General features: G+C 39.3%; 1 protein-coding gene across 21 annotated transcripts in view; it reads left to right on the top strand.

Annotated features, from left to right (window-relative positions):
- Nucleotides 1-26677, top strand: part of nrxn3a (neurexin 3a) — a 296866-nt gene that overhangs the window by 196202 nt on the left and 73987 nt on the right. For 17 of the 21 annotated variants that reach the window (XR_006374521.1, XR_006374519.1, XR_006374520.1 and 14 more), the window contains 5 exons: nt 15737-15940; nt 17909-17935; nt 21241-21360; nt 21661-21781; nt 22279-22539. Coding sequence is in view for 18 of the 21 variants with exons in the window: in XM_044166365.1 (XP_044022300.1) it covers nt 15737-15940; nt 17909-17935; nt 21241-21360; nt 21661-21781; nt 22279-22539 (733 nt within the window). In the remaining 3 variants the exon portion in view is untranslated. The remainder of the gene's footprint in view (nt 1-15736; nt 15941-17908; nt 17936-21240; nt 21361-21660; nt 21782-22278; nt 22540-26677) is intronic. The other 4 variants (XM_044166363.1, XM_044166369.1, XM_044166358.1 and 1 more) reach the window with 1 other exon arrangement.

The following is a 26677-nucleotide window of genomic DNA, read 5'->3' as shown; positions in this document are numbered from 1 at the left end:
AATATATCACATCTCTTACTCTTGACATGAGCATAGTCACCTGTTGGTCTAATTGCCATTGATTTATAGAGGAGAGAAGGGTCCGCTTATAAATAATCACACCTTTGGCTCAAATAGCAGAGGTGTTAAGAAATCTGAACAGTTCTTAGTATTATTATGATAACTATTACTCTGCAGTACCATAGAACTATAGAACAATAACAAGGACACATGTTGAATGCAAGTCATATTTATTAAGGCCATATGTGTCATGATTACAATGTAATGATTAAATACTAGGCAACAAGCAACAATTTCCACTTCAGTTTTCAGTACTTTAATTTCCCTGTGTTTCTGTTTAACCAAAGACATTTCACTGTTCATCTTTTAATAAGTGATTAATAATCATGTCCAGGAAACATGCTTTTGCCATTTGGTTCTTTTCATTGCTTGTCGTATTAGTGATGCTGTTCTTTCCCTTGTCCCTGACACTACAATGTTCTGGTGATGCAGTTTTAACATATATTATTCTCATCACATCAGGTGATCCAATTACTAAAAGTTTCCAAAGAAGGGTTGTGTCAATCTGATGAAAGGCCAGCACAAACTAATAAAGGTCTGTCCTTAATAAAGGCTGGGTAAAAAACATTGATGGGATGGAATTTAGGGTTGGGCCGATGAATGATGCCATTGTCCATCAGGTTTTGGTTAACATGAGGACCAAGTATTACAAGTTTTATGACAACAATTTCCCTGATCTTTAATGTGCTGGTTTAAACAGAGTTTAGAGAATTAATTCTTTCTGCAACATCACTGAGCTGAACAGTGTCCAATGCCAAAAAAAAACTTAAAAAAAGGAAGAGTGAACTGGTCAGAGATGTAGTATCATCATACCAAACAAAATGCATTAAAGTCTACTTTTCTGTGGTTTTAACGTGGCAGGGTCAGTCAGTTAAAAGTGTATCTATCCTTCAGACACGCTCTATTGAGACCATCTCACACACATATTACACACACACACACACACTAACACACACAGTTACATCCAAGACATATGACATGTCAGATGATGTCATACACCACTCATGTCTATCAGAGGTGTACCAGCAGAGATCTTAATGTGTTGAATGGTTTGTGTTAAGTGCTGTCTTGGTCTAGGTCTTGAGGAGTACTACTTCATATGTGGAAAAAGTTGCTGAGAGCAATCTGATGAATTGATGTGATGTCACTCGAGTTGCGGCTGAAGACAAGTTTGAAAATGAAAAGAATCGGGGTGGGAAGTTACAAAGAAGTGAGCTTACCAGACCTCTGTAGCCTGCTCCTCATCTCTGCTTGAGGCTACATTAGCTGCTATGAGCATAACACACCCGAATCTCAGGCTGAACAGTCAGTGGTCAAGTTGCATTGTAGGTAATGCCAGGTTTTGACAAAGAAGAAGAATGCATGGAATAAATAAGACATTATGTCTAGATCTATTCCAGTGACCTTTGTAACTGTCCATTGTGAGTCTGACAATGTTGTATAAATGCAATGTGCAGTAATCTTTAAAGTCCTAAATATGTTTTTGAAATCAAAATTCTATCAAAATGAAATTCTACTGTACCATAATGATATTGTAAAAACTGATGTTGGGTGAAACATATACATCCTGTAAACATTATGATGCCTAATGATGCAAATAAAGGTTACACTGTAATTAAAATTATTTCTCATTGTGACAGATGAGGTTATAGAATTACCATCAAAGAATATTTTTATCTAACATATCAGACTAAAGATTTGTACAGAGTTGGTAAATAGTCTGTCTGCATGATGCTGAAGGGTTGGTCTAGACCTTCTTTCTCACATCAACATCCATCCAAACTTCCCTGTTTCTTTTTGAGAAATTAGTTTATTTCTGTGTCTTTTTCTCATTACATCTGTCATTGACTAGACCCACAGAGTACCTCCTTGTCTTGTCTGCCACTTTGCATCATTAGGTCTTTTATTTTCTGTGATCTTTTTGTTTTACCCATCCTCTTTAACATTTGTCTCTGTCTCTGCCCTTTTTCTCCTCTGTGAAAACTGTGATATAATTACAAAGTATCAGTGGCTGGAAGATTTAGATTTGCTCTGGCCACACACCCACTAGGGATTGAGAGATTCAGATTCCACTCTCTGTTGCTTATATTAAAGACATTACTGTGAGGAGACACATAAATTGTGAAATTGAAAATGATAGGCAGAGTCAAAAGTAATTACAATAAGAGGACAGGAGACATCCTGGTGGCAAAGGGTTTCAGCCGTCAACCAGGAACAGCAACATCCCCACTTCAAGCCCTTCAGAGAAACTGTGTTACATGTCATTCCTCATCTCTCTCTCCTTGTCGTCGCCTCTCCTCTGGGGCAGAAAAATAAAGGCAGAAAATTTGGACATTGGACAAAACACAATAACAAAATAGAAAACACAACTGCGTTTGGTTTTGTTGTGGTGATTTCTAAAATGTTGTGTTTTCTGTTTTGCTAATGTGTTTTCTAAAATGGTATTGTGTTTACTGTTTGGTTAATGTGTTTTCTAAAATGTGGTGTTTTTGTTGTTGTGTTATCTATTCTATCACTGCATTAATACTTTTGTGCTTTGTACCTCAGGGCCACTGTATAAAATGGCAAAAAAAACAAAACAAGGACAGAATAATGTAATAGAATTAACCTAGCGAATGCAAATGGGAAATTACATTAATTAACTTTTATAATATTTATTAATTTATGAATTGATTATAACTAAACACTAAAAACTTCAGTTCAATTTTATTTATATAGCGCCAATTCATAACAGAAGTTATCTCATTGCACTTTTCCTATAGAGCAGGTCTAGACCGTACTCTTTATAATATTAATTACAGAGACCCAACAAATCCCACCATGATCAAGCATTTGGTGACAGTGGCAAGGAAAAACTTCCTTGAAGAGTGCAGAAACCTTGGACAGAACCAGAGTCAATGCTGGGCGGCCATCCGCCGCTGCCGTGTTAGGTTTTGAGAGAGAGGTTTTGGGAAAGCGGGAGTGGGGGTGGGAGAGAGGGAGGCACAATGCAAATACCACCTCGAATTTTTAATTGTCGAAATGTAATTGTAGTGTTAATATCAATAAATTAATAATAATAGGAATGACAGCTATAGGAAAAATAATGTCAGTATTAGTAACAGAGCCAATAACAACAACTGCAGTAGCAGTTGTCGAGCAAGAACAGTGGGGCTGCAGGTGGCCCACAACCACAGATCCAGTCTCTGCAGCTCTGGAGGCAGAAATACCTGCTGAAAGCGACAGGAGGAGAGAGGAGAGAAACAAAACTATGAGAGAGAGAAGATGTTGAGTAACATGCAGTAATGGGATAAAAATGCATACAGATGAAGAGGGAGAGAAGGAGAGAGGAAAGAGGCGCATCATGGGAAGTTTCCCGGCAGTCTAGGCCTATAGCAGCATAACTAAGGGATGGTTCAGGACTCACCCAAGCCAGCCCTAACTATAAGCTTTATCAAAGAGGAAAGTCTTAAGCCTACTCTTAAATGTGGAGATGGTGTCTGCCTCCCGAACCCAAACTGGGATCTGATTCCAAAGGAGAGGAGCTTGATAACTGAAGGCTCTGACTCCCATTCTACTTTTGCAGACTCTAGGAACCACAAGTAACCCTGCATCCTGGGAGCGCAGTGTTCTAGTTGGATAATATGGTATTATGAGATCTTTAAGATACGAAGGTACCAGTCATCAGGTACCAGTCACATGATACCCTCTTTTTACTTTCTCCTACTCATGGTTCAATTATTCCTCCTTTTTGCTATACATCTTTAACCTCTCCTCACCTCTTTATTTTTCCTCCCTTCCTGCTTTACTTCCTACAGAATTTCCCAGCAGACAGATAGGTTGTGTCTCCACTCTGTGGACACTTGGTAGAACTACAGTTTCTTATTCATGCAGTAAACCTGAACAAAGGGCATTTAGAGGACACATAATGTCTTAGTGTATTATTGGTTCATTTATCATATTAAATTACTGTGACAGGACAAACAATCACCTCTGACTGATGCCAACGGAGCGCAAGGAAACAGCAATCAGCACTGATTTTCAATTCTGGATGCATGTAAGATAAAGTGTAACACGGACAGTGCAGTAAAATAGCAAAAATAAAAAATACCAACCTGTAGTGTTTAGGGCAGATTTTGGGATATCCTGGCTATGAGGTTTCACTAAAGAAAGGAAGAGCTTAAAGTAGACTAAACACATCTGTTGGTGAGGAATGAAGTCTTGAAATAGCAGCAGATACAGTTTAAGATACAGTTTTCTTATTGCACTTTGACTTGAAAACCACCAGCTCCATAATCACTCCATGCTGACAGTGGATGTGAAAGACCAAGATGAGAAGGAAGCTGGACAGAGTAATAATTAAATTAATAACTATAATCAAAATTATTATTAATAGCTAGTAGGCTGAAGGATTTGGAGTTCTACATAGAAGAGGTTGCCAAATTATTCACTCTTATGCAACAGTAAAAAAAAAACAGCATAATTAACCACAAGCATTTATTAAAAGATAATAAAAGCAAATAGCTCAATAAATAAGCTTTATTTCTATAGCGCCTTTAGAAACCAGAGTTACAAGGTGCTTCACAAAATACAATGCCAAGTATTAAAAAAGTGCAAATAACATAGAAAGATAAAACTAAATATAAAAGAACAAAATTAATGAATAGGCATAAAAATATTATACAAATGCCAGTCTGTACAGGTAAGTTTTTAAAAGTTAAAAGTGAGGCACTGACTCAGCTGATCTGATGTTGAGGGGGAGTTTGTCCCACAGTGTTGGAGCTAAAACAGTAAAAGCATGATCCCTTTGGTTTTGCGCCTGGACCGTGGAACTTTCAACTACATTTGATTCTCTAATCTGAGGGGTCTCAGAGCTGAATAAGGGGTTAAAAGTTGTGAAATGTAAAATGGAACCAGACCATGTTGGGATTTAAAAATAATCAGTAGAATCTTAAATTGAATTCTGTAATGGACAGGGAGCCAGTATAATTCAGTGAGAGGGTTTGTGAGTCTTGCTGCTGAATTCTGCACCAACTGTGGACGGGCAACTGCTGCATCATTTAGGCAAGTAAATAAGGAGTTACAATAGTCTAGGTGGGAGGAAATGAAGGTGTGGATAAGTTGTTGCACTCTGTTCTTTGGGAGCATTGGTTTGAGTTTGACGATATTTCTGATTTGTAAGTAGCAGGATTGTACTAGACTCTTAATGTGATGTTTGAAGTTGAGGTACTGATAAAAAACAACTAGAAACTAGAAGACGTCAGGGCAGGATTAGAAATATGATCAGGACTAATAACCAGGACTTCAGTCTTATCTGTGTTCAGTTGCAAGAAGTTGGAAGCCATCTAGTCCTTAATGGCAGCAAGGCAGCGGTGCAGAGAATCCAGATTGTTACAATTCTCATAGCTAAATGAGATATACAACTAGGAGTCATCTGCGTAACAATGGTAGGACACAGGGGTGAAATAACATGGCCAAGGGGCAAGAGATATAAACTGAACAAAATAGGGCCAAGGACTGAGTGGGACCCGCATGACATGGAAGGAGTTGAAGAACAAAGGTTGTCAACAGTGATTTTGAAAACTCTGTTTGATAAGTAGGATGAAAACCACTCTAGAACAGTTTCACCTAGGCCAACCCAGTTCCTGAGTCTGGTAAATAGAATTGTGTGATCAACTGTATAGAAGGCTGCACTCAAGTCCAGCAAAATGAGAATAGTATGATTACCAGAGTCCGCACTCATCAGGATGTCATTTGTTACTCTAAGTAATGCTGTTTCCATACTGTAGTTCTTTCTAAAGCCAGATTGGAATTTGTCAAAAATATTGTTTCCTTCCATTATTTCTAAGAGTTGCTTCTTTTCAGCAATTTTGGAGATCAAAGGTAATTTGGATATGGGACAGTAGTTATTGGGGAATGTTGGATCTAAACCAGGTTTCTTAAGGACAGGCTAGATACAAGCCTGTTTGATATAGTCTGGGACCACACCAGATCCAAGAGACTCATCGACAATGACTCCAAAAACCTCTTTAAACAGCTTGGAAGATAGATAGATAGACTCTAGGAACCACAAGTAACCCTGCATCCTGGGAACGCAGTGTTCTAGTCGGATAATATGGTATTATGAGATCTTTAAAATAGGATGGTGCCTGACCATTAAGAGCTTTGTAGATGAGGAGAAGGATTTTAAATTCTATTCTATTAATTCTATTAATATTGGAGAGATATGATCTCTTTTCCTAGTTCTTGTCAGTACACGTGTCGCAGAATTCTGGATCAACGGGAGAGTCTTAAGGGACTTATTCGGGCAGCCGGATAATAAGGAATTGCAGTAGTTCAGCCTAGAAGTAACAAATGCATGCACTAATTTTTTGGCATCATTTTAAGACAGGATGTGCCTGGTTTTTGCAATGTTACGTAGGTGAAAAAAGGCAGTCCTTGAAGTTTGTTTCATGTGGGAGTTAAAGGATAAATCCTGATCAAAGATAACTCCGAAGTTCCTTACAGTGCTGCTGGAGGCCAGGGCAATGCCATCTAGAGTAACTATATCTTTAGATAATGTGTCTCGGAGGTGTTTGGGACCAAGTACAATAACTTCAGTTTTGTCAGAGTTGAAGGTTACAGGTCATCCAGGTCTTTATGTCCTTAAGGCATGCTTGAAGTTTAGTTAACTGGTAAGTTTCATCTGGCATGATCGATAAATATAATTGGGTATCATTCGCATAACAATGAAAGTTTATGGAGTGTTTCCTAATAATATTGCCTAGAGGAAGCATATATAAGGTTGAATAGAATCGGTCCAAGCACAGAACCTTGTGGAACTCCGAGACTAAATTTGGCGTGCACAGAGGACTTACCGTTAACATGTACAAAGCGAGATCGATCTGATAGATAGGATTTGAACCAGCTTAGTGCTGCTCCTTTTATGCCAATTACATGTTCCAATCTCTGTAATAGGATGTGATGGTCAATGGTGTTGAACACAGCAATAAGATCTAACAAGACAAGTACAGAGACAAGTTCATTGTCTGATGCAATTAAAAGGTCATTTGTAATTTTCACCAGTGCTGTCTCTGTGCTATGATGCACTCTAAACCCTGACTGAAAATCCTCAAATAAACAATTATTTAGAATGTCACACAACTGATTGGCGACTGCTTTCTCAAGGATCTTAGAAAGAAAGGGAAGGTTAGATATAGGTCTATAGTTGGCTAAAACCCCTGGATCAAGAGTGGGCTTTTTAAGAAGTGGTTTAATTACAGCTACTTTAAAGGATTGTGGTACATAGCCTGTTAATAAAGACAGATTGATCATATCCAGTAAAGAAGTGCTAATTAAGGTTAAAACGTCAGGAAGATGACCCCCAATGACGAACGGCTAAGTGAATACCTCAGGAAGCAGAAACCTGAGTATGATGATGAAGAGGACATAACACGTTCAGCACATAACAGCAGGGTGTAAGATGCAGGCAGGAACAGCGTGCATGGGACGCCATAACCAATTGGCTGGCATAGTGTAGTGGAACATCTGCCATGAGTATGGGCTGGAAGTCCCAAGGTCAAAATGGAAGACACCTCCTAAGGTAGTTGAGAATAACCAAGCTAAGATCCTGTGGGACTTCCAGATCTAGATTGACAAACTGGTGACCAACCAGACACACAAGAAGGCAGTGGTGATAGATGTAGCAATCCCAAGTGACAGCAACATCAAGAAGAAGGAACACGAGAAGCTTGAAAAATACCAAGGGCTTAAAGAGGTGCTAGAAAAGATGTGGAGAGTAAAAACAACAGTGGTGCCAGTGGTAATTGGAGCAGTGGGGGCTGTGACCCCCAAATTGGGAGAGTGGCTCCAGCTGAAGTCTCTGTCCAGAAGAGTGCAGACATAGGGTCATAGAAACAGCTAAGATACTGCGCAGAACCCTCAAACTCCCAGGACCCGAGCTTGAGAATCACACATACCACCATATATTTATGTGTGTGTGTGTGTGTGTGTGTATGTATATATATGTATATATATATATATATATATATATATATATATATCCTTCTCTCGCCATGTCTCAGTTAAGAAGAGAAAGTCCAATTTACTGGTTGAAATAAAGTCATTTAGGGTGAAATTTTTTTCGCCAGGGACCTTGTATTTAAGAGCACATAGCTGACTGGAGAAGTGTATTTATATTGTATATACAGTGGTGTGAAAAAGTGTTTGCATTTTCCAGAGCTTTCAACTGTATAACACAGTCTTCATCAGTGGATTGAGTTTGCTCAGTTCAGGAGATGGGGATTTGGAGGGGCGCGCAACTGTTGCATGAGCGTACTGAAAGCAGAGGGAGAATCATATTTAAACAGACAGTAGTAGGATGATAGGTTGACAATGAAGGTGTGTCACTGTGCTATTGGATAGTTGAGACCAGCTGATGGAACAGCTGATGTCCCCATTTGACAGCCCCGGATAATGACAGCAGGAAATATAAGTGAGCATGCGTGAGATGAGTGAATGGCAGAATGGTATGAGAATTACTACGCCTAAGCATGCAGAAGTTTAGTCTTCCTGACTGAACTTACGCTAGAGCTTCATTTGACATGGCCATGAATGTGTTGACATGCAAGCTCAGTAGCTGTCAGGATTTCATCCACAGCACAAATGCATGTTAGACACACACTCTCTCACATACAGAAACTGTCACGCGCTGTGTGTGTGTGTGTGTGTGTGTGTGTGTGTGTGTGTGTGTGTGTGTGTGTGTGTGTGTGTGTGTGTGTGTGTGTGTGTGAGTTTGAGCACTCACCACTATCAACATATCCACATGTCTTTGAAAACACTATTTCATACTGAGGGCAGAATCAGCACACAACCACAGCATGGTGTAACAGCCAATGTGAAGTACAGGGAAGTGTGTCGACAGTGTGTCGACTAATCTGCAACTCTTGGAGCCAAATAAATGAGGCGTACTACTTCATATTTTGGCAGGAATTAGCTGTTGTTGGCAGTGGAAACAGCCTTTCCGTAATAGTACCTCACTCTTTCTGCTACTGCTGCTTCCACACTGTTGTTTGCTTGTATTCACATAAGCTGCCCTGCATGAGTTTGAAGTCACTGGTCAGTTAACATACACCAAAAATGCTGTACTTGTTCAAAGTACTGAGTGTGCAGTTTTATCAGTTGAAAGGAAAGCACTAAATGATTAATTCATCTCACTTTACTCTTGAAGCCACAGAGCTTGTTTGAATGTGCACATTTTTTACATGTGCACATTTAAACAAGTGTGTTTGGTCATGGTCACAGGTTGTCATTTGTCATTTTTGATTGGTTGCCAAGCTTCAAGAGGGCTTAGGTCTTACCTAATATAAGTCTGTCTGAGGGCAGACACCAGAGGAAGGAGAGTAGAGATATGGATGCTTGACAGTGGCATGCTGCAAATGACAGCAAAGAGTGACTTTTCGTTTAGACAGTGATGGACAATGAATGATAAGTCTCATTCCTGAAGTAATTTGGTTTCTGTCTGTGTCGATTTGTTAACATAAATGAACCACAACCAATGCTGAGCTCAGTGCATAGTTACTCAAGAAGAGGTTTGGAGCAGGCTGGCTCCCAACCACGCAGGAAATGAGAGACCCTGCAGGGGGAAGAGTGGAGTGACTGTGGTTGAGCTCTCTGGGGTTCAGGTGTGCCTGCATCTTTTCTTGTTGTTGGCAACCGAAGGCATTCAGCGTATGGTGTGGCCTGTTAATAGCTGGTACAGCCATAAGGCTTAGTGGTAATTAATTCTCCTAGACCTAACACCAAATCATTTTACCAGTACTACCTGTGCCGTGACTCTGTGTTTTGGAAAAAACAATCTGTGGAGATTTCCCTCCACTCACCAATGATTTTCATGTCTTCTATTGACACTAAAACATCCCTACCAAACTGCAGTATGACAGCACACTGTAGGGAAACATGGTTAATAGATCTCACAGAGTGATTGCACAGATGAGTGGTAGATATTGTGTTCACTGTTCTCCTCTGTCCTCTCTCTCTCTCTCTCCCTCCTAATTAAGAGACTGTCCTCAACAGAAAAATGACAGCAGTGGAGATGTGTACAAAACATTAAAATTACCTATTTTTTCCTGACAAGCTATCTATTGTAGTCATGTGAGTATCCTCTCTTGAATTGCAAAGACATAATAAATAAGACATTATTATAACAACCCAAAACCTCTGTGGAAGGGTTTTAAGTGAAACGTGAATATAAAGCCTACAAACCACTGTTACAAAGGCAATCACACCACCGTATAATTATTTGGCAAAACAATCTCAATACAAGGTGCATTCAGTAGCTGTTCTGGAGCTTTCAATTATATTATGTGTTCTTCCTCAGCAGATGGAGTTTGCCCAGTTGTCACAGAATTGTGCATGTTCAAATTTCCATTTCTCTGAGCACAGGACTTTTCATTTATGTTGGCTTAAACGTTTACTTTGAATGACTTAATCACTTTTAATCGCGCAAACACAATGACAAGCACAAAGTGGTAGGTCTTGGGCGCATCGACTGTGTAGTCATTTCCAAGAATACCTGCTATTTTGGTTCATGTATGTCTGGCAGCACAAAGTGCAAAATAGCTAGGTGAAGTGGAATATAAATCAGAGGGTGTGGTGATTAGTAATGAATAATACAGTGGTGTGAAAGTGTTTGCCCGCTTCCTGATTTCTTGTTTTTTTTTTTGCATGTTTGTCACACTTAATTATTTCAGATCATCAAACAAATTTAAATATTAGTCAAAGATAACACAAGTAAACACAAAAAGCAGTTTTTAAATGAAGGTTGTTATTATTAAGGGAAAACAAAATCCAAACCTACATGGCCCTGTGTGAAATAGTGATTGCCCCTAAACCTAATTACTGATTGGGCCACCCTTAGCAGCAACCACTACAATCAAGCATTTGCAATAACTTGCAATGAGTCTTTTACAGCGCTGTGGAGGAATTTTAGCCCACTCATCTTTGCAGAATTGTTGTAATTCAGCCACATTGGAGGGTTTTTGAGCATGAACTGCCTTTTTAAGGTTATGCCACAGCATCTCAATAGGATTCAGGTCAGGACTTTGACTAGGCCACTCCAAAGTCTTTTTTCTTCTTCAGCCATTCAGAGGTGGACGTGCTGGTGTGTTTTGGATTATTGTCCTGCTGCAGAACCCAAGTTCGATTCAGCTTGAGGTCACGAACAGATGGCCGGACATTCTCCTTCAGGAGTTTTTGGTAGACAGCAGAATTCATGGTTCCATTTATCACAGCAAGTCTTCCAGGTCCTGAAGCAGCAAAACAGCCCCAGACCATCACACTATCACCACCATATTTTACTGTTGGTATGATGTTCTTTTTCTGAAATGCAGTGTTACTTTTTCAGATGTAATGGGACACACACCTGCCAAAAAGTTCAACTTTTGTCTCGTCAGTCCACAGAGTATTTTCCCAAAAGTCTTGGGGATCATCAAGATGTTTTCTGGCAAATTGTTCTTTTTGCTCAGCAGTGGTTTTCGTCTTGGAACTCTGCCATGCAGCCCATTGCCATGCCCCAGTCTCTTTCTTATGGTGGAGTCATGAACACTGATCTTAACTGAGGCAAGTGAGGCCTGCAGTTCTTTGGATGTTGTTGTGGGGTCTTTTGTGACCTCTTGGATGAGTCGTCGCTGCGCTCTTGGGGTAATTTTGGTCGGCCAGCCACTCCTGGGAAGGTTCACCACTGTTCAATTTTTTTTCACCATTTGTGGATAATCGCTCTCACTGTGGTTAGCAGGAGTCCCAAAGCTTTGGAAATGGCTTTATAACCTTTTGCAGACCGATAGATCTCAATTACTTTCTTTCTCAATTTATCCTGAATTTCTTTGGATCTCGGCATGATGTCTAGTTTTTGAAGATCTTTTGGTGTACTTCACTTTGTCAGGCAGGTCCTATTTAATTGATTTCTTGATTGAGAACAGGTGTGTCAGTAATCAGGCCTGGGTGTGGCTAGAGAAATTGAACTCAGGTGTGATAAATCACAGTTAAGTTATGTTTTAACGGTGGGGGCAATCACTATTTCACACAGGGCCATGTAGGTTTGGATTTTGTTTTCCCTTAATATTTAAAAACCTTTATTTAAAAACTGCAATTTGTGTTTAATGGTGTTATCTTTGACTAATATTTAAATTTGTTTGATGATCTGAAACATTTAAGTGTGACAAACATGCAAAAAAATAAGTCAGGAAGGGGGCAAACATTTTTTCACACCACTGTAAATACACTCTCAGCCAGCCAGGAAATCATATGTCTGGAATGTGCAGAGTGGCACAATGTAAACACAGCGCACCACAAATCAATAAATGATAAAAATTTTGGTGAAGGCGTGCAGGCCTAAATGATCGCATCAATCAAATGTTTACATCATATCGTAATTGATGTGACACAACAGCATTTGCACTGAAATGCATTTAAAGAATGAAGAAAGAAGGATGAAATGCCACTTTTGCTAAAAAGGAAGCTGGAAATCAGGATGCACGGGATTGATGAGCCCCGATACTGGGGAGAGAGAGAGATGAGCCCAGTCTCCCACATAAACTATCAGAATACTGAGTTATAACCGACCAGTCTGATGTGTGCAGAGGCATATGGGGTTACTTTATAGCAGCCTGGTTTGAGGGTGATTTAATCAAAGTAAACAGGGTGAAAGGCCAGGCGTAATGACACTGCACTCTATTCTGGAAGTTTTCAAATTAGAGGTTGTAGATTTATCAACACATCTGTCTTGGTGCCTTCAGATGGCTGCAGTGATTTAGTGAACTGAAGGAGAAGCTTTTCATACTGTATAAAGCAGCTGTAGACAACAACAAATACTGTACAAATCACTCATATTAATTTAGATAAATACAGAGGGATTTGCTGACCTTCCTGCTTTCACCACATTAAACATTTTTGATGCAGATTTAAATGCATCTTTATATTATAAGTTCATTTCATCTCCCACCTTTTTGTGCCAGTGCATCGTGCCCACTGTGCTGGGCACCAAAATACCCCACAGGCTGGCAAAACAAATTTCAAGGTCAGGAAAATACCAAACTGTTGTGCCATTGCACTGCCTCGAAAATAGGGCCCTGACAGTTGATTCTTGATCTTGGAAACAGCAGTTGGCAAAACAATAGAAAGACGCAAAAAAGAAATGCAATCTTCCATAAGTACAATTGATACAGACAATCTTCTAGAGCTACCATTATGAGCTAACACGCCACAGGTGTAGATTGATTGGTGTTGCTGTCACTTGTTACTGCACGTTGCTATAGCTTCTACCTGTGTCCTGTTTTTGTTGTATTAAAAACATCTATTTTTCAAAGGCTGTGGTTGTTAATAGTCGGACTGTGTTATACTGGTAACTCACTAATGTGCATTACAGCCAATTATGTGTTAATGTGCTAAATAAGCGTCTGGTTCACAAGGTGCTGCGAAATGACGTGCTTTGTATCAGTGGTTAGAAACTACAGGGGACAGTTTGAGTACATCAACAAAGTTAAATATAGGAATGGACTCAGGTTTACCTAAGGGTTACAACTCACGGCTTTGACACTGTCCATTTCTCTTTTTATCTTCACTGGACAACGTAATCTCCAGATATGGTCACCCTACAATATGGTTTCCCTGTAGGTGCTCTGCATTATTCGTGGGTGCCTGAGCTCCTGAGCACCCATGTAGTCCTAATAATTCATTAATCATTAGATTAGAAAATGTTAACAATGACGAATGCCAAATACAAGCTAGCAGAGCCCAAAGTAAGGCCTTGAGATTATTTACTCAGTCTGAACAAGTCTTGACAAGTAAATCCAAAAAGTATTGCAGATAGATGATAATAAAGTTGCATTGGAAAGTAAATTAATCTCTTTAATTTAGAGGTTGTGGCCAGAAGATGCTTGTTACTTTCGCTTGATATTGACAAACTTAACTTTCTTTCAGCTAATGGAGAAATTCTTTCAGCTTTGGGATTGTTTTCCTTTTCAATTTTATTTTTATTGTGGACTGGGTCTTCAGCTTCTAATATTATCATTATTATTATTTTTGTTGTAATTATTTTTTCTTCTTTTTGTTATTAGTTATTCATCTTTTAGTAATGTCTACTCCTGTGACTCTGAAAAGATAGTAAAGCTTTACATTTTGCTTTGCACCAAACCTTTTCCATAAAATTAATAAAAACTTAACTGCCACTTAAGTGGGATGGTAGAGAAGGATTTCATAGTTTATTCTGAATTTGACTGGGAGCCAGTGGAGAATTGAAGTGATGAGATCTCTGGAGGGGTTCAGGTGAGCAAGTGATCAGCAATGTTTTGAACATACTGAAGTTTATGGTGTTCCATAGAGCAAGACCATAAGAGTGAGTCACAGAACTTTGTTATGGGTCTGCAAAGTATTGAAGAGAAGAAAAGACAACCAGACTACTTTGGGCTTTCTCTGTTTTAGTTGTCTTCTGTCCAGGGGGCAGCAATGTGATGTCATTGGCAGAACACTTCACTCCCACCTCTCATCTTAATTATTTTCCTGTACTAATTTCTTCCTAAAGAATCATTTGTTTCTTACCAATTCAATACACTAAACACATGACACTAAGGCACTAAACACATATTATATGAACCAACCTCCTAGCACACATGAGGTGTGACATTCAACATTCCCATTTACATTTCCTTTCTGGATTAGTTCAGTTCCTGTATCAAAATCAGAAATAAAACTTCACATTCTTCCTATAACATAAATTAAACATGGTATACTAATTAATGTACATTTGACTCTGAATTACAAAGTTGTATTCTTTTGTTCCTTGTTCCCTTTATTGATGAAGTCCAATATCGATTAGTGAGGATCATAAAGTGGCTCACTGTCACTTTTATAGTGTCACATAGTGGATAAATTATTATCACCTTAATAAGCTAAACTTAACTTGACAGTACTCGTTATTACACTAATACTTGTATTATTACATTGTATTATTATACCGTACATACTTCGGCAACCTCTATATCCACTTGGTACTTACACTTATTTTAGCTTTTATACTTATCCACTTTGTACTTAATTGATCTTACCTGTATTATAGTGTATTATATTGTGATTGCTTCTACTTCTATTCCTGTGTGCATTGACGTGATAGTGAGCAGCTGTAACAAAAGAGTTTTCCCTCGGGGATCAATAAAGTATTTCTGTTTCTGATTAAAGGGGCCTCTAAAGCTTCAGGCTTTATGCACATTAGATGGTTTGTGCTAATTTAATTGAAAATGTGTTGGGAATATGCACCATGAAAGCACATATCAAATCACATGATAAGGGCTTTAAGGTGGATCCTGCTTTATTACCTGGTCTTGAAGCCTTGTCTGGAACAGGGGCCCTGTGTCAAAATCTAGTTTTAATACTTTCAGTTTTGTGCTCATGTGTTACATATTCCTAAATGAATACACATTGCAAAGAGAGTGGGGGTTTAAAAGGAGCCCAGAAGCTAATTTTTGCCCTGCCGGGGGCCGCAGGTTAATACGGCCATGGTCTGGATCAAAGTGGTGGACCAACTACCAACTAACTGACCTTGCCAGCCCTAAAGCCACTAGCATGCCTAATTGAATATTTGCAGTAGTATCAGGTTCTAGCTGATAATATTGATTCCAACCTTACTTGAAATATGGCTAACTATGCTCCTGACTTTCTCACACAGAGGCTTCCATCCTCTCTTATGATGGCAGCATGTATATGAAGGTGGTGATGCCGACCATCATGCACACTGAGGCTGAGGACGTCTCCCTGCGATTTCGTTCCCAGCGGGCCTATGGACTCCTCATAGCCACCACCTCCCGAGACTCAGCTGACACGCTCAGGCTAGAGTTGGATGGGGGTCGCGTCAAACTCACGGTCAACCTAGGTATCGTATGCCCCCCACCCATCTGCCTCCACATCTCCACCTTCACCATGAGACGGTTTACTGTTGAACAGTGACCTCTCCTCTCACTCTCTTTCTATCTTTTTGTGCAGTATTTTCATCAGTTAATCATCACTGTGATCCTGTAACAGTTTCTACCAGTTTTAGGACATATATAAGAGAGCTTTTGTCTTTTCTGCATGGGTGTTAATGCGATTTGTGCACACAGATAACCACAGATTGCAACAATACAACTATTTACTAGAAAACATCTTAGGCTATACCACCATAACTTATTTTATTTCAGTGGTAAACATGTTGCCCATCTTTGAAACAGACAAACCATAGTCATATCCATATTCTTGTTTACAGAACTTTTGAGACAGTCACAGCACATTAAGCAGAATACACTTTATGATGTAGAGATACTGAGCTTTAAAGTCTAGTCTCTAATAAAGTTTTTTTAAGGAACAAAGTGTGCTGAGACTTTCTATGAGGTGACCTTCACTAAGTATGCCCACAGATCTCCAGTCCATCATTCAACAGGATATTAGAAGAAACTTTTCTTGTCTTTCTCACTAACCTCATTTTTCTGTCTCACAACAAGTAATTTTTCTGTCACCTTCCTATTCTTCTGGGTGGTTGTTTTCTTTGCTAATGATGGTGTCTTTTATGGAAGTCTATGCTTTTTCAGTGTTTTGATTTTATGTTTACCTGTCAACTCCATTTTCCATCATGCTTTGTCAAAAGATGGTATTCACCCCTTCAAAGGCCTTAAGCCTGCGGCCCGTCAGGCGAACAGCCCGAGAACAGAGCCCAGCAAAACCTACAGCTGGCTGCGACCCCATATACTTCCAAACATTTCCAATCATAATATGTAAAAAATGCCCCAATGAAAAATTTGTCATTTATATCTTGCATATACAGTATGTCTAGTAAAAATCAAAGAGCAATGTTAGCAGACGTTAGCTGGTTTGCCAAGCCACATTTAGATAAATCCTTCACTGATTATATTCATTTGTGTAAGTCATACCCTAGATTTCAATCTAAATGTTTGTAGCTATAATTGGTGATTGCTGATAGGATTTCTTAGCATATGTTAATCTGTGTGATTTTCAACAGAATGTTTGTAAAACTGTATATGTTTAAGTGTAAATATTTACAGATCTAGCTTAGTGACACATGTAGGCTTAGGATAGTACTCCAGATCTGATGGTTGGGGTTCCTGTGCCTCTGCATGGTTCTGGTGCTGATTGGATCGTGGCTGTTTGCTCCCACTTTTCTGTTGCGGTTGACGACACATGAAACCACCAGCCACATGGTGACCAACCCTCACTGTCTTCACAGCTGTGTACAGCAGTTATTCTGGCCTCAGTGGAACTTTTCCGATAATTGTCTATCACACTGGTCTTCAACTTTTTTTGCTGTTTTAAATTATATCAGTCTGTATTTCTTCACTTTTCAAAGATCCCAGGCTCTAAAATGGATGGCTGCTACCACCTTCTGGTGTGGAGGCTTTGGAGCCAGAGACTTTGACTTTTCTAATTTGAATATCTAAAGTCCAACAGTCAGTGCTGGGTTGGAAAACTCATGTAGCTGGTACTACAAGTGGCCATTTTACTGTAAATATTGTGCCTAAACGATTAATAAATTTTAACTCTGGTACTATGGGTAACAAAAGAGCACAAGCTCAGCTCTATAAAAGCACCTTTTATCAACCACCATATTTCTATGATCAAAAATCCATGCATTATTTTATTTACTATTAAATTGTTTTTTTGGAAATCTTTAAAATCTATCATTTATTTCACAGTAATTTGGCATAATGTTAAATATAAATACCAAAGGAATAAAATGGCTGACTTCCTGCATGTGTACGTCCCCGGAAGGGTGGACTTTTTGTTTTTGGATGTCTGCAGCAGTAACCTTGAAGGATGCAATTTCATCTGTCATTTATTCTTCCCCATCTAGACTGTATCAGGATAAACTGTAACTCCAGTAAGTTAACACTCAAGTTTCATTTTGCTTTCTATGTTGATGGTATGTTGATGTTGTTTTTTTATAAAAGGAAATGTGTTTTTTTTTAAAATGTGAGTCCTGCACCGCCCTCCACCTTCTCTTAAGCATATCATGTGGAGGATGAGTTTGTTCAGATGGTCTGACTCATCATCTGTGCCAGTAACTGACACACTTAGTTTGGATAGTCTATTGATGATTTTAGTACTGTCGATATAGATGTTCAACACTGTCTGCCTATTTGGTGCACCTCCACAGGCTATATAACCTTAGCCATGACCCCATTATTAATCCTAACTGCAAAAACCCTTTACCTTTTTTTTCTAACATGAATGTGTAACATAATTCCTTCCATCCATTAAAATTAATTAGGAAGAATGATTAATTGGCATAAATAACAGGTAAATTCCATTATATCACATCAATAAAAATTGGTGAGTAGTGCATGAGACAGTACTTCATGCTTCAAGAACCCACTTCAAGAACATGCTTTAAGAACCCACATTCCATTAGACCAAAACATCTACCACAGTGTAAGAGTATGGAACAGTGTTTGTTTAGACAGTTGTTACATTCAGGGTAAAAGGCAACATACATTATAAACATGGCTTAGAGAATGTTAAACTCCTCTATTATAACAGCATACAAGGAGTCCACTACACAGTCTGTGTGCATGTAATTAATGAAAGATATTTTTTTATCCCAGCTGTAAAACTTTGCCGCAACCTTAACAACATGGCTGAAACTTGCCAATATCCAAAACAGATAGTCCCAATATAGTCCCAACAGAGAGAAAATATAGTATATCATAAACCATGGGGAAAAGATGATACAAATTACATATGTGGAACTGTCATACAGTGTATAAAAAATAGTTTAAGAGATCGCTGGTCTTTTTCAATCATTACATTTTATGTAACAGAAAGCTACAATGTTAAAATGTCCCAAACTACAATTCCTTTGATTGTTAACCTTGAGCAACTTGATGCATGCTAATGACAAATAATTGATCATTGATGGATTGTGTACATTCCTATCCCCAACCCAAAGACTGATCCAAACCAAAAGACTGAAAAATCACAGTTTGTCACACAATTCTATATTTTTGAATCAGACTCTTTAATGACACATCTTAGTTGTGACATAGGAGATTGAGTATCAAAAATTCAACTCAAAAATATGCAGAATAGCTCTGTATTGTTAGGAAAATGTGATATTCAATATATTATTATGTCAGGTTACACTCATATTTACACATACATTTAGGAATGGTGATTCAGTGAGCTTCAGCAACAAGTGTGTCTACTACTTTTAGAACCTGTTGGTTATAGTGTCTCAGTTTTCAGGCTTTCACAAATAACTATGGATTGCTTTTACTCATAACTAGGCCATGAAGATCTTTGCCTTTACATCTGTCATTTGAATGTTAAAAAAAAATAAATAAATAATTACAAATCAAGAGGCTGAAACCCCCAGTAGTTTAATTTAGTTGATCCTAGATCTTAAATGTCACTGTGTTAGGTACAGGGAAATAAATGTCTCTTTGGTTGTCCCCATCCACAACTGAAAACAGTAATAATACATTTTACAGGAGAGAATTTTATTGACTCCCCAAAAAACGTAGTTTGGACTTTCAGCTACTGGAAGTAAAAATGGGCTCATCCTGGGAACGACTGCATTTTGACTAGATAAACTTGGAATCTGTATGTAATATCTTACCTGTCCGATGTGTAGGAAAAACAATGAACATTAATTACCATTAGATCCTGACTGATCCTGTTGGAAAGTCAGGAGTTTTGAATAATTAATGAAGTTTGTGACAGTGCTCTTCTTAATTGGAGAAGTATGTCTTTCCTGCTGTGTGATGCCTGCAGGTATTTCATAAAGTCAAAGGAAAGAATCCCACAAAAGGAACATCAGTATTGATTGCAAAACCTGGATTACAGAGGCAAAACTCAACATATATTAAAGGTATTTGGTTAGCTCTCTGTGTGCGCAGCTTTGCCAACTAAAGCCATACAAACTGGCTTTTGCAATCTCTTTAATGTTTATTGACCAATCTTGATGCTGAAATGTGCAAAGAAAAGCCTGAAACACTGGAGGCAGCAGCAGCAACCACTTGCTGTCTGAAATTAACTTTACTCTCTGTCTGTATGCCTCTGATCATTTGCAGGCTTTATAACTCCCTCTCCCTCTGATGTTCTAAGGAAAGTCTGCTCTGCCACATTAAACTGCCAGTTTCTGAAAATTATTCAGGTCTAGGCTCAGAATATTTGGGGCTGAAGCCCTGTATGATCAGCCCTGTAACTGACACCAGTCCTGTGGTTTTCATCTCATAACAACAGGCAAAGTTGGATTCTTTTGACCATGACCACAATTGTTTCCTAATCTTAAACCTAATCCTAAACCCAACCAGACCTTGCCAGATGATTTCTTTTTGTAATAGGCACTGACAAACAATGTACTCCTGCCAATAGAGGTGTCAGATCAGAAAACAACACAAAAGTGTGAAAAAATGTGAAAGAAGAAAACTGCAGTTGAAAAAAGGTAGTAGGTGAAGCTTGAGTTTTTGGGGGGTTTTGCCAAATCAATATAGGTTTTGTAAGGCACTGAAAAACAACACATTTGGTCATTTAGTTTGGATGACTTGATAGTATCTCACCTCAGGGTTCTTCTGTATTTATTCACATAAATGTGTGACGAGTGCCTACATGTATTTCCTGTCAGCAAACCTAATCTAAAATGAGAAAACATCGATGTTGTGTTTCATCAGACCATGGATCAAAAAGATTAGGGATTGGTTCAAAAAAGCTAATGACATTTTATATTGGACTGGCGTCTGATGTGGCTCAGCTTACTGGTGATGTTTTTGGCTTGCATTTCATGGCCAGAAAAAGTAATGAAGAGAGAAACAAAAGGAGGGAAGGAAGGGAAAAAGTGAAAGGAAAAGATTTCTATAAACCTATGATGAGTAAAAGCAATGTGTCCTATTGTAGTTGTTCTTTCTCTGTTCAAACTATTTGAAAGCCATCACTGTTTAGGTGTATTCTATGATAATTACAGATGTCAGTATTTTGTATTGTTTCTCTGTGTATTTCACTGACTAAACCAAACCTTTGTTTCCCAAAGGTAAAAGAACTAGTTTTAACCTTAATTTAAAGCCATTTTCGAGCTACTAAGCTGCTTGTAGAATTTATGCCAATGATTCCAGGCTGACTGGTGGGAAAACAAAGGTTTGGGTTTAGGCTCAGTATGTCTTTAACTTTGTGATTGACCATTGTTCTCAGGCAAGGGACCGGAGACCCTGTATGCCGGGCAAAAGCTCAATGATAATGAATGGCATACAGTGCGTGTGGTGCGTCGCGGCAAAACTTACAAGCTAACGGTTGACGATGATGTAGCAGAAGGTACTTACCTGCATCAACTCGGTTCATGCTTGAAGAAATGTTCTTAGTGTTGTCTTGTCAGTGGTATTACACAATGCTTTGATGTATTACCATAGAGATTGATAGTATCAGTATGTTATTCTGCTACAAAGAAAGCATGTAAATATGTAATCATTAGTGACAGTTTGTATCCATCTAATACTGTTGATGTAATTTTCTCCTTAAATCAGCCCTTTTGTGTTAGTGTCAGACAGTGTTCTCTTTTCTTTTTGTTTTTTGTCTTTCTTTTCAACCCATCCCCTCCACCCTCCCCATCTTCAGGCCAAATGGTGGGTGACCACACTCGTCTGGAGTTCCACAACATTGAAACAGGCATCATGACAGAGCGTCGATTTGTTTCCAGCATCCCGTCCAGCTTCATTGGTCATCTGCAGAGCCTTAGGTACTCAGAACACTTACTTTTACTTTACTTTTAAAGTCTATATATATGTTTAAAGTTTTACTTTTTTTTTTTCATATTAGCAAGAATCAAATGACAAGGTAAGACATCCACACAGAATTATCACCTAAATTCTGTAGCTCTACAGAATTCTTTTGCCTCTTTAGGTAATTATTTTGGTTTTACTGTTGACTGTGGTTCAGTCTCAGCACAACCCGTGTCAGAAGACAAATTTAGTAAGTAGCTGGTGACGTGGAACGTTGGGCTGCCAGATGTTTTTCTCAGGAGCTGGTGGTAACCAAACCAGAGTGTAAACTTAATCTAAGACTTACATTTGTCCGGTTGATACAAACACAAGACAAAATTAGTGCTCATGTTGCTCTGTGTCTGTTAACTGTGTAAATTCAAATGTTTAAATATGCCTTATAACTTTGTAAGACATAATGTCAGACAGTGTGTTCATTTTATCATTTCAAATGCCTGCTCCTTCATTTCCTCAGATTTAACGGCATGCTCTACATCGACCTGTGCAAGAATGGTGACATTGATTATTGCGAGCTCAATGCCCGCTTTGGGATTCGCTCCATAATCGCCGACCCTGTCACCTTCAAATCCAAGAGTAGCTATCTGAGCCTGGCCACCCTACAGGCCTACACATCCATGCACCTCTTCTTCCAGTTGAAAACCACCTCCCCAGACGGCTTCATACTCTTCAACTCTGGAGATGGCAATGATTTTATTGCTGTAGAACTGGTTAAAGGGTAAGTTTTATTTTGGATGGATGCTTGTAAAGCTTTTACACATTGAAACCTTGACGGTTTAGTAGTAACATTATTTGTTACCAATTTAAAGTTGGTATAATCAATATTTTTATAATAACAATGTAGCTAATGAGAATGTGAAAGTGAAAACAATGTGACAATGTGAAGGGGGTCACTCATGGTGATGAACCTATAGAAAATGATCACCTAAATCTGCAGCTCCCCTTGGCCTTTCAGAGCTTTATAGCGAGTTTCAGCTCATTGTCAGTAGCAACTTTACTGTTTTGATTTACTCTGTCCACTCTCATAGCATCATGCCAGCAATAGCAGGCTGCTGTTTTCAGTGAAAAAGCTCTAAAAACCCACTGTACACTAACTGCATAACACCACCACCAATGACAGTTAGCAACCAAAAACAGAACTAAAACCAGAGTGAATATTGGACTTAACATTCAGCAGGTGGTCACAAACAAAAGTCCAAATCAATGATAATGTTGCTCTGTAACTGCTGGATGTGTAAATAAGCAACCTATTTGCTAACAAGTTGGCGATATCAACTTAAAAGATGATGTTATGCCAATCTTGGTTCTGCTACCCCCAAGTGGCCAGAAGTTATTTTTATTGTTATTGTAGGTATTCTCAAGATGTTGAGATCTCAGATGTTTTTAGGCACTCTATGTACTCTATGTTAACAATGTAATCACAATGTCAGTATGTGCGGTCTTGCACACACACACACACACACACACACACACACAGTGTTCTACATAATATCTGTTACAGTCAGTTTCTGACCCTCTTGTAGGTTACAATAAAATGTATTTAATTGTCTCAGTATATATGATTGTGAAATTGCAAGTGTCCAGTGCATCCATCCAGTGTTTGTGTGTAGAAATATGTGTGGATATGTTGCAGCAGTGGTTCCATTTGAATATGATTTAAGCAAGGCAAAAGACTGGATCACCGGACAAAAGTTCACTGCAACATAGTGCACACTTTTCAAATTGGAGGCTGCAGATTTATCAACATATCTGTCCTGCTACCTTCACATGACAGCAGGGAAGGAGAAGATGAAAACTGTTAGTAAAGTAATGGTTACGTTGTTAACCATGTAGTTAATGTGTTTACTGATTGGAGAGTGAAGTGGTTTACTTGCATTTTTCAGCATTATTCCACAATTGCTCCACATTTCCTTCAAATATTTGGTTTGCTCTTGTCTACAGAATGAATCTTAGTCAGACCTGGTTCGTCAGTCTATTGACAGGGCAACGTCTCATAGCCAATTTCTACCAAAATATCAATAATTCACTTTGCACTACCTCACTGATTGAAATTAACGTCTTCTCCCACTTTTGTGCCATATGTGCTGTGCTGGGCACAAAAATAGGAAGTCAGGAAAATACCAAGTCACCACATGTGTTAGTCTTTGCACTGTCATGAAAATAAAGCCCTAATTATCATTATCTAGGGAATATGCTAAGTATGAATTTTAGTACACCTGTCATTACAGCTGTGTTCAAAAATCAAAACAGGTGAGGTTTGACAGATATTTTTAATATTGTTGGATAATTTCAGATAATTCCACCTGCAGGAAATGACAAATTGGTACAAAGCCATTAGAGACTGACTGGAGTTGCACAAATAATGATTTTGTCTGCAGTGACTTGATACATTACATTAATTCTCAGCAAGTGTGTTGAAGCGATCAAAATTCACTGACCTTTTGGTTCGGGGCTGCCAGTTTGTGAACATTTCAAAGAATTCAATTCAATTTTATTTATATAGCGCCAATTCATAACAGAAGTTATCTCATTGCACTTTTCCTATAGAGCAGGTCTAGACTGTACTCTTTATAATATTAATTACAGAGACCCAACAAATCCCACCATGAGACAGATGGTGGTAGACTTTGCAAAGAGGATGGAAATGGCTGTAGTGAACACTTTCTTCCAGAAGAGGCAGGAACATAGTGTGACATATAAGAGCGGAGGTAGAAGCACTCAGGTGGACTACATCTTGTGTAGATGTTGTAATCTGAAAGAGACCAGTGACTGTAAAGTAGTGGTAGGGGAGAGTGTAGCCAGACAACACAGGATGGTAGTGTGTAAAATGACTCTGGTGGTGAGGAAGATGAAGAGGACAAAGGCAGAGCAGAGGACGAAGTGGTGGAAGTTGAAAAAGGAAGAATGTCGTGTAGTTTTCAGGGAGGAGCTGAGACAGACTCTGGGTGGTCAGGAAGTGCTCCCAGATGACTGGACCACTACAGCTAATGTGATCAGGGAGACAGGTAGGAGGGTACTCGGTGTGTCATCTGGAAAGAGGAAAGCGGACAAGGAGACTTGGTGGTGGAACGAGGAAGTGCAGGAGTGTATACAGAGAAAGAGGTTAGCTAAGAAGAAGTGGGACACTGAGAGGACTGAAGAGGGTAGACATGAGTACAGGGAGATGCAGCGCAAGGTGAAGGTAGAGGTGGCAAAGGCCAAACAAAGAGCCCATGAGGACTTGTATGCTAGGTTGGACACTAAAGAGGGAGAGGTGGATTTGTACAGGTTGCCCAGACAAAGAGATAGAGATGGGAAGGATGTGCAGCAGGTTAGGGTGATTAAAGATAAGGATGGAAATGTATTGACAGGTGCCAGGAGTGTGATGGGAAGATGGAAGAAGTACTTCCATAAGAGTAAGAGTTTATGAATGAGGAAAATGAAAGGGAACGAAGAGTAGAAGAAGTGACTGGTGTGGAGCAGGAAGTAGCAAAGATTAGCAAAAATGAAGTGAGGAGGACGTTAAAGAGGATGAAGAGTGGAAAGGTAGTTGGTCCTGATGACATACCTGTGGAGGTATGGAAGTGTCTAGGAGAGGTGGCAGTAGAGTTTCTGACTAGTTTGTTTAACAAGATCTTGGAGAGTGAGAGGATGCCCGAGGAATGGAGGAGAAGTGTACTGGTGCCAATTTTTAAGAACAAGGGAGATGTGCAGAACAGTGGCAACTACAGAGGAATAAAGCTGATGAGCCATACAATGAAGTTGTGGGAAAGAGTAGTGGAAGCTAGGCTAAGGGCAGAGGTGAGCATTTGTGAGCAGCAGTATGGTTTCATGGGGACAAGAGACAGAGCTGGAGGTAGCAGAGCTTAAGATGTTGAGGTTCTCTTTGGGAGTGACGAGGATGGACAGGATCAGGAATGAGTACATCAGAGGGACAGCTCATGTTAGATGTCAGAGAGGCCAGATTGAGGTGGTTTGGACATGTTCAGAGGAGAGACTGTGAATATATTAGTAGAAGGATGCTGAGGTTGGAGCTGCCAGGCAGGAGGTCTAGAGGAAGACCAAAGAGGAGATTTATGGATGTAGTGAGAGAGGACATGAAGCTAATTGGTGTGAGTGAAGAGGATGCAGAGGACAGGGTTAGATGGAGGCACATGATTCGCTGTGGCGACCCCTGAAAGGGAACAGCCGAAAGGAAAAGTAGAAGAAGCAAGCATTTGGCGACAGTGGCAAGGAAAAACTTCCTTTAAGAGGGCAGAAACCTTGGACAGAACAAGACTCAATGTTGGGTGGCCATCCGCCGCTGCCGTGTTAGGTTTTGAGGGAGGCACAATGCAAAGACCACATAGATTTTTTTTTTTTAAATAGTAGAATAATAATTGTAGTGTTAATATTAATAAATTAGTAATAATAGGAATGACAGCTATAGGAAAAATAATATCAGTATTAGTAACAGAGCCAATAACAACAACTGTAGTAGCAGTTGTCGAGCAGGAACAGATCCGGTCTCTGCAGCTCCGGGGGCAGAAATACCTGCTGAAAGAGACAGAAGGAGAGAGGAGAGAAACAAGAAAGCACAAAACTACGGGAGAGAGAAGATGTTGAGTTAGTAACATGCAATAATGGGATAAAAATGCATACAGATAGAGAAGGAGAGAGGAAAGACGTGCATCATGGGAAGTCTCCCGGCACTCTAGGCCTATAGCAGCATAACTAAGGGATGGTTCAGGACTCACCCATGCCAGCCCTAACTATAAGCTTTATCAAAGAGGAAAGTCTTAAGCCTAATCTTAAATGTGGAGATGGTGTCTGCCTCCCAAACCCAAACTGGGATCTGATTCCAAAGGAGAGGAGCTTGATAACTGAAAGCTCTGGCT

The sequence above is a fragment of the Siniperca chuatsi genome, linkage group LG15, assembly GCF_020085105.1.
Source record: "Siniperca chuatsi isolate FFG_IHB_CAS linkage group LG15, ASM2008510v1, whole genome shotgun sequence".
In the NCBI taxonomy this organism is placed as follows: Eukaryota; Metazoa; Chordata; class Actinopteri; order Centrarchiformes; family Sinipercidae; genus Siniperca; species Siniperca chuatsi.
Note: the sequence above shows the minus strand (reverse complement) of the source record. Positions and strands in the feature narration are given on the sequence as shown.